The 15,290-nt window shown below is 18.7% G+C and overlaps 4 protein-coding genes across 4 annotated transcripts in view; 2 read left to right on the forward strand and 2 right to left on the reverse strand. All coding sequences in view use genetic code 6, as the record gives it.

The window, feature by feature from the left end:
- The window catches only part of TTHERM_00934410 (GIY-YIG catalytic domain protein), a gene marked incomplete at both ends in the record, with an annotated part of 909 nt that extends 649 nt beyond the window's left edge, over positions 1 to 260 (reverse strand). The window contains one exon of the mRNA XM_001020409.3: positions 1 to 260. This exon is cut by the window's left edge and continues 649 nt beyond it. Within this exon, the coding sequence (XP_001020409.3) occupies positions 1 to 260 (260 nt within the window).
- A 4,801-nt stretch (positions 261 to 5,061) lies between these two features.
- On the reverse strand, positions 5,062 to 5,505 carry TTHERM_00935410 (hypothetical protein; the record flags this gene model as incomplete). Its single annotated transcript, XM_001020410.2, has 3 exons — positions 5,062 to 5,073; positions 5,136 to 5,264; positions 5,320 to 5,505. 3 exons carry the CDS (start codon positions 5,503 to 5,505, stop codon positions 5,062 to 5,064), a joined length of 327 nt encoding a protein of 108 aa, XP_001020410.2.
- A 305-nt stretch (positions 5,506 to 5,810) lies between these two features.
- On the forward strand, positions 5,811 to 9,373 carry TTHERM_00935420 (kinase domain protein; the record flags this gene model as incomplete). Its single annotated transcript, XM_001020411.2, has 9 exons — positions 5,811 to 6,744; positions 6,941 to 7,282; positions 7,388 to 7,564; positions 7,632 to 7,690; positions 7,755 to 7,877; positions 7,955 to 7,973; positions 8,036 to 8,369; positions 8,428 to 8,485; positions 8,546 to 9,373. The coding sequence occupies exons 1-9, from the start codon at positions 6,243 to 6,245 to the stop codon at positions 9,371 to 9,373; spliced, it is 2,442 nt and encodes an 813-aa protein (XP_001020411.2). The 5' UTR covers positions 5,811 to 6,242.
- A 4,547-nt stretch (positions 9,374 to 13,920) lies between these two features.
- On the forward strand, positions 13,921 to 14,482 carry TTHERM_000935423 (hypothetical protein; the record flags this gene model as incomplete). Its single annotated transcript, XM_012798675.1, has 4 exons — positions 13,921 to 14,062; positions 14,132 to 14,134; positions 14,194 to 14,266; positions 14,368 to 14,482. The coding sequence occupies 4 exons, from the start codon at positions 13,921 to 13,923 to the stop codon at positions 14,480 to 14,482; spliced, it is 333 nt and encodes a 110-aa protein (XP_012654129.1).
- Between the last annotated feature and the right edge of the window lie 808 nt (positions 14,483 to 15,290).

Genomic DNA, 15,290 nt, shown 5'->3' on the forward strand with positions numbered 1-15,290 from the left:
AATATTTTAGAATGATTTTTGATTAGAAAATAAATGCTGAATTAACTTTCATATTCAAAATAGGAGGTAATTAATATTTTAGAATGATTTTTGATGATAAAGTAAATGCTGAATTAACTTTTTTTTTCAAAATAGGGAGTAATTAATATTTTAGAATGATTTTTTATGAAAAAATAAATGCTGAATTAACTTTCATATTCAAAATAGATAGTAATTAATATTTTAGAATGATTTTTAATAAATGCTGAATTAACTTTCATATTCAAAATATTTGATAATTAATATTTTACAATGTTTTTGATGAGAAAATAAATGCTGAATTAACTTTCATATTCAAAATAGGGAGTAATTAATATTTCAGAGTGATTTTTGATTAGAAAATAAATGCTGAATTAACTAACTTTCATATTCAAAATAGCAAGTAATTAATATTTTAGGATGATTTTTGATGAGAAAATAAATACTGAATTAACTTTCATATTCAAAATAGCACGTAATTAATATTTTAGAATGATTTTTAATAAATGCTGAATTAACTTTCATATTCAAAATATTTGATAATTAATATTTTACAATGTTTTTGATGAGAAAATAAATGCTGAATTAACTTTCATATTCAAAATAGTTGGTAATTAATATTTTAGAATGATTTTTGATGAGAAAATAAATGCTGAATTAACTTTCTTTTTCAAAATAGGGAGTAATTAATATTTTAGAATGATTTTTGATGAAAAAATAATTTCTGAATTAACTTTCATATTCAAAATAGGAAGTAATTAATATTTTAGAATTATTTTTGATGAGAAAATAAATGCTGAATTAACTTTCATTTTTAAAATAGCAAGTAATTAATATTTTAGAATGATTTTTGATGAGAAAATAAATGCTGAATTAACTAACTTTCATATTCAAAATAGCAAGTAATTAATATTTTAGAATGATTTTTGATGAGAAAATAATTGATGAATTAACTTTCATTTTAAAAATAGATAGTAATTAAAATTTTAGAATGTCTTTTGATATGAAAACAAAATCTAAATATAAAATAGACAGTAAAATTTAATAAGAGTTGATAATAAGAAATTAGAGAAATAATGAACTTTGAAAAACAGATGGTAATTATTAGTAGAAGATAAATAAGACAGATAGAAAATAAGTTTAATTTTGAATATACAGCGAGTAATATTTTAGAAGAATCATTTTGATAGAGAGAGAATCTTATTAAAATGTATGAAATAGATAGTAATATTTTTGAAAGTTACTATATAACGTAGATTAAGTGTTAATTTTAATATGAAAACAGTGAGTAAGAGTTATGAAAGTAATTGAAAAATTGTAACTGACTAATTAACTATGTTAATACTAAACTAGATTGTAAAATATTTGAGAGATTTAAAAAGAATATAAAAAAATAAAAAATAATAATAGATTGCAATATTTTAAATAATTATTTATAAGAAATTCTTACTAAATATTTGAATAAAATAAATAGGGTATATATATAACACATTGAAAGTTTTTATTACAAAAAAGTAAGATTTAATAAACTTTTTTAAATATTAGAAGGTAATTAAACTTTTTATTAATAAATTTATAATTTTTATATAATTTCAAAAAATAATAAAAAAAAAATCATCATTTTTTAATATTTAAAAAGTGATGAGCCACATAATATTTGTTAGATTCAGGCAACACAGATTACGAAATCAGAAATACACTTTTTTTTATTTGTTTGCTTGCTTGTTTATTATAAATAAAATTACAACTTGAATTATTATTATCAAATATTAAAAATAAGATGAATTTGTGAAATATATTTTTATGTTTTCTCTTTATAATTGTAGCTTCAACTTTTAATTTCTTTTTTTTTTTAAACATGAAAAAAAATTAATTATTAAGTTTTTATTTTTAAATATTTTTTATTAGCAAGAATAATAACTTTACTTAGTAAATAATTTGTTTTTAATTGTTTTAATTTAATTAAGATTTAAAATTCGATTTTTTTTGAAGTAAGAGAACAATTTCATATTTATAATATGTAAATAAATTTTGAATTTTTGATGAAACTAAAATTATTAAGCAATATAGCTTGTTAAAATTCGTGTATGTAGGTTTGCAAAAGATAGTATCTTAGGGTACTATATATATATATAAGTATAGAATTAATTAATTACTCCCAGATATTCCTAGTTTTTGAAATTAAAAATTTCCATTCAAAGTATATGTGTGATTTAATTTCAAGTTATAAGTTAATTAGTTGTAAAATTTAAGTTTTAACATTTATTCTTATGCAAATAAGTGATTTATTATTTATTTATTCAGTTAATAAAACTCTTTAATAGATAAAATTCATAAAAAAGTAAAAAATAGATCTTTCATCATCATCTTCTTCAATAAAAATTATTAAATCTAAATATATATTTAGAAGAATTTAAAACAAATAAAATAAAGGAAGAGCAAAACTTTTTGTACTTGACTAAGCAAAAAAAATTTTCATTAAAAATTTCGGCTTTAGCTGAAAAATATTTTAAACCACTTTTGATCTCTATTAATAAATAAATCAGTTAATTTCGAATATTGTATATTACGAAAGAGGGGCAATTTCTACTATTTTAATTTACTTCTACACTATAACTCTAAATCAAAATATTGTTTATTTATCTTATTAGTTCAAATAACATTTTTTTTTTATCATAATGTAAGTAAACTAAGTTTTTTAATTTCATTTATTCTTTTAACTAATAATTAGATGCGAAATTAATTAGTAAAATTATTATAAAAAGCTTCTATAAAACTAAATTTAATTTATTTCTTTTTAGTAGCATAAATTTTAATTTATTGTTTTTTTATCAATGATTAAGGTAAATCATGTAATGATTTCAAATACTTTGCTTCTATATTTTCGTTCAAATTACTAAGCATATAATTGAAATTTTAGTTGTAATTTTATTTTTTTATGAGTGACTAACTACTTATTTATTTATAACATTCTTCAAAATTTGGTTTTAATTATATAATTTTAAATTAATTTTGCAATTTCTTCTCTGTAAATTAAAATATTTAACAAAAAATCTTAACTCAAAAATTTGACTTCTTAGCTAGCTTACAATTTTATTAAATTTGATATGGATTAGATAGACTATTTCTTAATTAATTAAAGCTAGTTAACACTTTAATTTTAAATTTGATTTTGATAGGTGATAAATTATAGGATCCTTCTTGTTTATTTAGAATTATTAGTAAATTTAGGTTTTGGTAGTAGCATTTTTTTAATATTTTTTAGTATTTTATTTTATTGAATTGATGATTAAATATATTTTTATTCTTTTTGGCTATTCAATTATAAGAATTAATTTGTTCTCATTATTTTTAAAATCATCCAAACCAATTAGGATATTCTTCAAAAAACATTAAAATCTATGTATGATAAAAATAGCTTTAAGTGAGTTTGTTTTATTTGATTAAATAATCTCAAACAGAAAGTAAGTAGAATGTAAAGAAAATAATAAATATGTGAATGAAATTAGAACAATTTTATATAAGACATATTGTTAATTTAGTAATTAAATAAATAATAATACTTACTTACTTAATTATATTAAAAATACAATACACTAATAAAATTAGATTAATAATTATTCAAACAACTAATTAAATTGAAAGTAAACTTAGTTTGATAGTTTTCTCTAACAATTATTAAAATTAATTAATTTTTATATAGTAAAGAATAAATAATTATTCATTAATTCTAACTAATGGAATATAAATTTAATTGGGTGTCTGTCTATATTAAATGCAAAATTCTAATCAAATTAGATTGAGAAATGCCTCTAACAACTGATTAAATTTAATATAAAATTAGCTTCATAAGTATCTCTAACGATTTATTAATTAAATTATTCATTCATTGTCATTCATGGAATATTAATTTAATTGGAGGTCTATATGAATTAGTTTATAAGTAAAGGTATATTTTATATTGTTAAAAAAGAGATATATTCAAAAACAAACTGAGGGTATGATACTCTAAAGATACTTGTTGAAAATCCCGTAGAATTTAATAGTTTTTGAAAAATAAAATAGTCTACATAAAAATTTTTGTTGTAAGAAGTAAATAAATTTATTAGATGGTTTTAAATGAATTTTCTATTGACTTTTATAATTTTAAAAATTCAAAAAAACAAAAAAAAATATTAAATATTTAGTAAATTTATTCGAAACAAAGATATTTATTTTATAAATTTTAATGGTTGAAATATCCTTGAAATATGGAATATAAAATAGATATGAATTTAAATTTAAATTTTCCCTTTGAGTTTATAAAGAGGAAAAAATCGAAATAGAATGAAAAGAAATGAGATTAAATTATAAATTTATCCATTTCTATTGATTTATCTATTTTAAATAAATAATTATAAATATTTTCTTTTGAGTTTTTTTATGATGAATAATTAAGAAAAATAGATGTTTTTTGATTAAATAGTGATGAAAAAAAGAAAAAAATTTTTAAAAAAATGAATTACAAAAATTAAAACAAATAAATACAAATAAAATCATACTTTTTTTTAATTAATAAGTTTCTTTTTCTAATTGTTTGATAAAATAGAAGGTTTGAGAATTATTTTTTATAAGAATAATTCTTATTGCTAATTAACATATTATATTATTATTTTGTTTTTTATACTCAGTTTATTTTTCAATTTAATAATTCCTTTGAAATGCTAATTAATATTTTCAACTATTTTTTTGATCAATAATTTGTTTAATTATTTTTAATTAATATTATGAAATAACAAAATTTAAGAACTAAACATTTTGAATGATTAAAAATTCAAAAACAAATAAAGTAAGTAAGTTATGTTATAATAAAATTTTGATTAAGCCTAAATTTATATCATAATATTATTTAAACTTTTTTTAATTAAATTGCTTACAATTAGCTTCAGCTTAAATAATTTTTGACTGATCATTTACTTCAATTTAAATACTTTATTAATCAATTTACTCATTTCAACATCAACCTCAAAATTTTTTTAATTAATCACTCATTCATTACCAACATCAAATTGTATACTTTTTTAAAAAAAATTCTTATCATTAATTTAAACCAACTCTTGCTTGCTCAAATAAATTACTTTGCTCTAATTTAAACAAACACATTCTTGCTCAAATAAATTTTCATGAATATGCTAATCAGTATGTTCTACTATTTTACAATTTTAATTCTTGGTATTTTTCTTGCCTGACTCAAACCATTTTTTAATCTAATAAAAAAATATTATTTAATTAGCTATTCAAATTAAATTAAATATTACTTACTCTTGATTGAATATATATGTATGTTTTCATGATTTATTATTTCGAATCACAATATTTATTTATTTGTTTTTTAGCTTGGCATAGTTTTTTGATTTATTTTTTTGGATCTATCTATTTAGGTGATTGCTTTTTTTTTACCTTTATACTTCTTCTTAGCAGCTTAAAATAATTTTTCTTCTTTAACATATTTGATGTTAATTGCTGTATTTAATTATTGCTCTTTTAAAAATTATTATTTTATCTATTCGTTTTCTATTTCAATATCTTCTTCTTAAAAGTTTTATCAGGCAATTAATTTCTTAGTATGCTTACAAATTAGGTTTATTAAAAGTACTTTTTTAATTATTCTTTCTTGTAATTTTTAGCTCATATACTTTTTTTAATTTGTATTTAGTTATTTAATATTAATTAATTTATGAATTTTTATTCAAATTCTTTCAGATTATAAAGTAGTAATTAATTATATCATTAATTTTTAAATATTTACTAATTTTCCCAATTCAAATAATTAGAAAACAACTTAATTAATTTTAAGAAATAATATTGATTTTTATTGAATTTAAACCTAAATTAATTATAATATATATGTATAGTACCCTAGGGTATTGCCTTATCAAGGCTATACACAGAAATTTTATTTATCACCAAAATTTATCATAAATAAAAATCAATTAAAAAAAAAATGGCTTAGAACTAACAATTTCAAATATATTTTTATTTCATTTTAAACTCATTAATAAGCAAACCGCTAGATTTTAATTAGGCGTTTGGCTATATTTATTTATTCATTCATATTTTTACTATAACGAAGACATAAATAAATTTTAAAGGTTAATACCACCCAGTTTAAAATAGAAATTTGATTTTATAGTCAATTACTTAAAGGATGACTAAAAATTTAAGTTTTAGGCTTCATTACTTTTATGTATTACTTAAGCTATGAATTGTTATTTTGTTTTCTTTCTTTCTTTCTTTCTTTATTTTACACACACTAGTCTGCCAATTTTATTGATTATGTCATTTCGCATAATTTTGTAATCGAGATGTGGCAAGTTGGGATATTTAAATCATATTTATAATATGATCTAATATTTAGTGCGTATTATTACAATTTTTATCAAAGAAAATTTTTAATTATCAAATATTCTTTTAACACATAATTTAATTAATTTACATCAGATCTAAACAAAAAAAAAACCTTTAAAAACTTAAGGGATACTGTTTATAGGCATATAATTAATTAATTAAATTAAATTTGTTAGAAAAAAAAATTGAAATATTAAAAAATGGATATAATGAGCTAAAATCTTGTAGGATCCTAAGAAGCTAAATATAAGCTTGCTTTGCATCTTCAAAAAAGGAAAAAAATCAAAGAGATGTATAGAATGAAAGGTGTCTAAATGCTCGATAAGCCTGAGTTAGTCAGTAAAAAATATTTAGATTAATATTAATTTTTATGAATAAATTTATAATTATAAATATTTAAATATTAAAACTTGCATGCAGATATTATTAAATCTTTAACATTAAATCTGTAAAAATAAAACCAAACCATCCATTTAATAAATTACACTGTCTTTGTCTTAGTTCTAATCAATTTTTATCTTAATTTTAACAAAAGTTTCTGATATCTAAGAACCTAATATAAAGCCTTAATAAGATTCAATTTACTAGATTATGAAAAGCGAATTAACTTAAAAAGGCTACTCTGATTTTAGGTTTTTAGGTCAGGGAGCATAGGGATTAGTTTTATTAGCAAAAGATCCAAAAACTAAAATAAGGTATGCCATCAAAGGTGTTTAAATTAGAGATACTCAAGGAAAACTTGACGAAGATCTTAACAATGGAGTGAAAAAAGAAATAGAAATACTCAAAAAATGTAGAGATTCTCCTTATGTAGTCAGTCTTATAGATTAATTTGAAGGATAATAATTTAGTTACTTAGTTCTAACTGAATGTTAAGGTACAAATCATACTAATTTATTTTTAAAATTTTTAAATAAATAAATAAATTAATTAATAAAACCCTTAAATGATTAATGAAAAATTAAATGCTATTAATAAAAAGGAACTCTCAACTAAATTTTAGAAAGGAACTAAAACAAAAGACTGAATGAAATATCAGCAATCAAGTATGCTAATGACATTGCTCAAGGTCTCTACTACATTCACTCGAAGAACTGCCTTGTTAATGATCTGAAAATGGATAATATCTTAATTGACTATCATGGAAATGCAGTTGTTTGTAAATTTTTAACAAATCTAAACAAGATTGATTGATTTTCTGTAAAATATTTTAATTAATTAAATAGCTGATTTTGGTTTGGCAGATAACCTAGTAAACAAATCTGGCTATGCTATCAATCAATATGTATGCACTCATATTTTTATCATATTAATGAGATATTCTAATAATTCAATTCAAAAAAATAAAGATGGGAAACTTCTTGTGTCAAGCACCAGAGTGTTATGACCCATCTGTTTCATCGATAGGTAAGGTTTATCATGATGAATATTAAAAATTAGGTGTCACTGTGAAACAAGAACCAAGCAACAGAGTAAATATTTTATTTAAATTATTTCTCTCAAGTCTAATTAATATTATTTTTATTTATTTATTTATAAATTTAAACAGAGTGAAGCATATTCTTTAGGTATGTATTATAATAATAAAAAAGACGTTATTTATTTTTATTTAACAAAAATGATGAAAAAGGATATCTAATATATACACTTGTCTAGGGAATAGATTTTAATTTAGTATCAAATAAGCACAAACCATTAAATTATGATGATGAATTTTAAAATTTTGTTTATCACAAATAGCTTAAATATATTATTGAAGGATTAACTAATTTTGTTCCAAGGGATAGAATGCCTATTAAAGAGGCTTTAATTATTTTAAAGGGAATTATTTCATTTGAATTTAAGTTAGATGAAATGCTTATTGAGAAGATAGATGAAAACACTCAGCAGTTCACAAGTTCACTCTAAAATTAAAATGAAATTGAGTTTGTTAGAGATTTGTCAAATAAGTTTTACCCAATCATGTATATTTGATTATTCAAATCTACCTCTTTTGTTAAATTTTTGTTAAATTTTTTAAAGTTAAAATGAACAGACCTTAAACTAAGAGTTAAAAGAAGATCATCAAAAAAGACAATATGTTAATTAACATATTTTGTTCAAAATATCCTCAATTTATTCAAAATAATTTGTAAAAAAGGAGGCAAAAATAGAAGAAGTATAGAAAACAAATCTCTAACTAAAATAAACAATTAATGAATAGGAATAAACAATTCAAGATTTATACACCCAATTAGAATAATTTTAAGAAAAAAAATAGGAAAAGAAAGAAGGATTCACAAAAGAAAAAGACTAACTGTAAATTAAAAAATAAGTTTTTAATAAAAATATTATGAAAAAGAAAGTATAGGCTATTCATCAATTAATTTAATTCAAAAAAATTAATTAATTTAATATTATTAAAAATAGCTTGCAATTAATTCTTTTTGAAAATTATTTATTCACTTAAGAATTATTTATCATTTACTTTAAAAAAATTAATGGCTTATAATTTATTTAAATTAAAAAAACCTTTTTTAATCAATCTTCCATTTAAAAATTCATTAGAAAGTAAATTCCTTAAATTACGATTGTGTATTTATTTAATCTCATATTTCAATAGCAAGTATATTTATTATTCTTTAATTATTTTTCTCCTTTTTTAATTTTTTTAGCACTCAAAAAAGATGTATTTTTTTACAACCAATTTTAACATATCCTAAATTTTTTAATTTAAAAGGAAGTAAATAACTTTGAAAATCATGATGATAAACACATAATCTTATTCTTTTAGAGGGTTAAATTTTTATCTATATATATCTATTGCTTAGTTCATCTATTTTTCTAATATAGATTGTAATCACTCGTCCTTTCCTTAAAAAATACTAAATTTACTTACATAATCAAAATAGCATGTAAAGATTTTATCATAAAATGCTCAAGTTAACTTTCATATTTAAAATAGACTGTAATTAATATTTTAGAATGATTTTTGATGAGAAAATAAATGCTGAATTAACTAACTTTCATATTCAAAATAAATAGCGAGTAATGAATATTTTACAATGATTTTTAATGTGAAAATAAATGCTGATTTAATTTTCTTACTCAAAATAGGTGGTAATTAATATTTAAGAATGATTTTTGAAGATAAGATAAATGCTGAATTAACTAACTTTCATATTCAAAATAGCGAGTAATTAATTAATATTTTAGAATTATTTTTGGATTATATACAAGATATCTGCATAATCTTAAGATATGTTATATTGAGTGATTGTTGTATCTGATATTGTAGAATATTCTTTATTGAAAAGTTTTATAATCTAATATTTTAAATATTATAGATTATAAAATTAAAAAATGTTGTAAAAAATAGATATGATATTCTATCTAGATTCTTGAAATAAAGTAAAAATAAAAATTCTAAAATTTTAGTTAGATTCTGATAAAAAATATAGTAAATAAAATTTAGAATATTCTGAATATATTACTTTATCAAATCCTCAATAAATGAATTTTAATAAATTAATAATTATTTTGAAGTCATGTTTTATCTACTGATGATTTTTTTATATACTAATTTAAAGAAAAATATTTAAAGATAAAATAGCTATCAAAACCAACAAACAAAGTATTTAAAATATAAAAGTATTTCAATTAGATATTAAGATTTCTTAGTATTATTTACTCTAACTTAAGATATTTTAATATTATGCCTATTTCTTGTATATAATATTATCTTTAACACCAGAAAATAAATACTGAATTAACTAACTTTCATATTAAAAACAGCAAGTAATTAATATTTTCGATTGATTTTTGATGAGATAATAAAGGCTTAATTATATTCCATATTCAAAATAGGATGTAATTTATATTTTAGAATGATTTTTGATGTCAAAATAAATGCTGAATTAGCTAACTTTAGTATTCAAAATAGCAAGTAATTAAATTTTAGATGGATTTTTGATGAGAAAATAAGCCAAGTTAAATTCCATATTCAAAATAGGATGTAATTTATATTTTAGAATGATTTTTGATGTCAAAATAAATGCTGAATTAGCTAACTTTAGTATTCAAAATAGCAAGTAATTAATATTTTAGATTGATTTTTGATGAGAAAATAAAGGCTGAGTTAAATTCCATATTCAAAATAAATAGGATGTAATTAATATTTTAGAATGATTTTTGATGAGAAAATAAATACTGAATTAACTAACTTTCATATTCTAAATAGCATGTAATTAATTAACATTTTAGAATTTTGAATGAGAAAATAAATAAATGCATAATTAACTTTAATATTTAAATAGGGTGTAAAATATACATAAATTTAGAAGAGGTGAAAATGTTATATATATTATTGGAAAATAGAGAGTAATAAATATATTAAAGAATGATTTATAAATAATTAATTAATTATCTAAATAATCAATTAGGGAGTAATTTTATTTGATTATTTTGTTTTTTAGAAAATGCTGATTTAAATTACTTAGTATTAACAAGAAGAGGTAATAATTTTAGTGAAATAGATAATAGTTAATAAGTTATATAAAATTTTGAAAAGGATGTAATATAATATTTGAGAATTAGAAGTATCAGATAGTGAAAAATGAATTTATTGTATGACTAGTGGGTATGAATTTACTTATAATATTTTTAAATTTTAAATGTTATATCATTAATATTTAAAATAGATAGTAATCTTTTGACTTTAAGACAGCTAATAAATATATCAATAATTGTTTTAAATAGCATGTAAATAAATAGTATCTTTGATTAAAAATAATTAAAAAAAATTTAATATTTAAAAAAGCAAGTAAACTTTAGACACTAATTAGAATAAATATGTTAGTTAAATCGCATTAAATAATTAAAATAGAGAGTATATTTTGAATATTTTTATTGAAAGAAGCAAAATAAATTATTTAATTAATTAATTATTTTAAAAAAGAGAAGATTGGTAAATAAATCATTAAATAAATTTTTGAGAAATAAAAATAATCCAAACATTATAAATAGGGAGTAATGAAATTGAGAACACTCATTAAAAAATTTAAGAATAAAATTTGATAATTAAAATAGCATGTAATATTTATTTTAAAGTGTATTTAAAGACTATTCAAAGATAAATTAAAATTATAATATAAATAGAAAAAATGAGTAAAATATGAAGATAAAAAATATAGAAATAATAAATTGAATAAACATTAATTAGGACGTAAATAATTAATTAATTAATTTAATTAGAAAAGAAAAAACTTATATTATTTAAATAAATAAAATAGGCCGTAATAATAATCTTTAAACAATATCCATTTTAGTTTTAAATGACTGTTAATTAATAGGATGATGTATTACTTTCAGATTATTTAATCATATAATTAATTAATTTTACTTTGAAAAAGATTGTAATATTTATTAATACTTACTTACCTTCAAAGAGACATATATTAATTAATTCAACCAAATAGCTAGTAAATCTTTATTATTTTTTATTGATATTTATTTATTTACTTGTTAACAGTGAGTACAATTTTTGAATGACTTTAAATAAGAAGAAAACAAAATATTCTAAATAGGAAGTAAAGCTTTTATGTTATGACACTCTAAAATAAATGCTAAATTATTTTATTTCTATAAGAGAGTATAATCATTGAATAATATTTTATCAAAATATTCTATAATATCTTCAAATTCAAATATAAGCGATTGGTAACTTTAATTTTAGCATTTTGAAATATTCAAATAAAATGACTTAAATAGGAACGAGTAAAGATCAATCTAGTTAAAATCTTGGCTTGATATTATATTTGCTTTTATTAAAAATAATAATAGAATGTAATTTTTTAAATTAATATTTCATAATCTTAGCAAGATAGATTGAAGAAATAATAAATTAAAATTAATAAAATAGAATGTAATAATTTGATTCAATTCTAAATCAAAAATATAAATTAAAACTTAAAATAGTGGGTAATTTTTTTTATTTGATAATATCAAGAGAAATTTATATATTTATTTTCCTTTTTTATCTAAAAAAGCTAGTAAAAAATAATCATTTGTTCAAAAACGACAATTTAACTTTTAAATATAAACAGAGTGTAACTTTCATTAAAAAGTTTATTCTAAATATCTCAAAATTTTTATTAACCAAAATAGCTAGTAATATTACTTCCTTACATTATTTATTAGAATCAAACATATCTCTTATTTCTAATAGACTGTAAACTTTTATATTATTTTCTTAAAAGATTAAACATATTTTACTTTATTATATCAATAAGCGGGTAATTTTATCATCTCATAGAGGTCTTCTTAGAATTTTTTACATCTATAATAGCAAGTTATTTTTCTAAAATTTTTATAATTATCAGATATTCAATCATCTTTTGAATTTAAAATAGATAGTAATTAATGTTTTAGAATGATTTTTGATGAGAAAATAAATGTATGATTAACTTTCATTTTCAAAATAGCTTGTAATTAAAATTTTAAAATGATGTTTGATGATAAAATAAATGCTGAATTAACTAACTTTCAAATTCAAAATAGAGAGTAATTAATTAATATTCTAGAATGATTTTTGATGATAAAATAAATGCTGAATTAATTTTCATATTCAAAATAGCACGTAATTAATATTTTAGAATGGTTTTTGAATGACAAAATAAATGCTGAATTAACTTTAAAATTCAAAATAGATAGTAATTAATTAATATTTTAGAATTATTTTTGATGAGAAACTAAATGCTGAATTAACTTTAATATTCAAAAATAGTGGGTATTTAATCTTTTAGAATGATTTTTGATGAGAAAATAAAAGCTGAATTAACTAACTTTCATATTCAAAATAGCACGTAATTAATATTTTAGAATAATTTTTGATATGAAAATAAATGCTGAATTAACTAACTTTCATATTCAAAATAGCCTGTAATAAATATTTTAGAATTGTTTTTGATGAGAAAATAATTGCTGAATTAACTAACTTTCATTTTCAAAATAGTCGGTAATTAATATTTTAGAATGATTTTTGATGAGAAGATAAATGCTGAATTAATTTTCATATCCAATATAGTCGGTAATTAATATTTTAGAATGATTTTTGATGAGAAAATAAATGATGACTTAACTAACTTTCATATTAAAAATAGATAGTAATTAAAATTTTAAATGTATTTTGATTTTTGATATGAAAACAAAATCTAAATATAAAATAGTGAGTAAAATTTAATTAAGAGTTGATAATAAGAAATTAGTGAATTAAATAAACTTTTGAAAAACAGATGGTAATTATTAGTAGAAGAAAAAGAAGACAGATGGAAAATAAGTTTAATTTTTAATTTACAGCGAGTAATATTTTAGAAGAATAATTTTGATAGAGATAGATTCTTATTAAATGTATGAAATAGATAGTAATATTTTTGAAAGTTACTATATAATGTAGATTAAGTAAGTGTTAATTTTAATATGAAAACAGTCAGTAAGAATTATGAAAATAATTGAAAAAGTCTAACTTATTAACTAAATATGTTAATTAATTCAAATTAGATTGTAAATTATTTGAGTGATTTAAAAAGAAAATAAAAAAATAAAAAATAATAATAGATTGTAAAATTTTAAATAACTTTGGATGAAATGTAATCAAGAAATGTTTTAATTAAAACAGCTGGTAATAATTAATTAATCCTATTAAGAGATCAAGATAAGAATATCAATCTACTACTTATTTATTATAAAGAAAGTTAAATTATTTATAAGAAAAGTGACTTTTCTTATTAAACCTTTGAATAAAATAAATAGGGTATAATAACATATTGAAATTTCCGACCGCAAAAAAGCAAGATTTAATAAACTTTTATAAACATATTAGAAGGTAATTAATCTTTTTACAAACAAATTTATAATTTTCATTTAATTGAAAACTTAATTTCAAAAAATAATAAATAATAAATCATTTTTTTTGCTTTTAAAAAGTGATGAACCACATAATATTTGTTTGCTAGATTCAGGCAACACAGTCTATGAAGTCAGAAATGCGCCTTTTTTTTATTTGTTTGCTTGTTTATTATAAATAAAAATAATCACTTGAATTATTATTAACAAATATTATAGATAATATGAATTTGTGAAATATATTTTATGTTTTCTATGTTATTTGTAGCTTCAACTTTTAATTTTTTTTTTTTAAAACATGAAAAAAAAATCGAAAATAAAGTTTATGTTTTTAAATATTTTTTATTAGCAAAATAAATAACTTAATTTATTTTGCTTTAATTATTTCTAATTTAATAGAAATTCATTTTTTTTTTGAAGTAAGAGAATATTTTTATAAATCTACATATATACTTCTGAGAATTTAATACAAATAAAAAAATGAATCAGAGTAGGCTTTTACTTGACAAAGCAAAAAAAAAATTTTATTAAAAATTTTTGCTTTAGCTGAAAAAATATATAAAACAGCTTTTGACATCTATTAATAAATAATCATTCAATTTTGAATATTGTATATTACTTTAAGAAGGGCAATTCCACTATTTTAATAGACTTTTGCACTATAACCCTAAATCAAAATGTTTTTTATTTATCTGATTAGTTTAAATAATATTTTTGATCATATCAAAGCAAACTAAGTTTTTTAATTTGATTTATTATTTAAACGCATAATTAAATGCAGAATAAGTAAAATCTTTTTTTTAACTTTTACAAAATCAAGTTTAATTGATCTCTTTTTATTATAAATTTTAATTTCTTGTTTGTTTTTATAAATGATTAAGGTAATTAATTAGGTAATGATTTCAATTACTCTACTTCTACATTTTCTTTATTATTAATAAGCATGTAATTTAAATTTTAGTTTATAATGTTATTTTTTGATCATTAACTAACTAACTAACTAA

This window comes from Tetrahymena thermophila (assembly GCF_000189635.1).
Source record: "Tetrahymena thermophila SB210 genomic scaffold scf_8254570, whole genome shotgun sequence".
NCBI lineage: Eukaryota > Ciliophora > Oligohymenophorea > Hymenostomatida > Tetrahymenidae > Tetrahymena > Tetrahymena thermophila.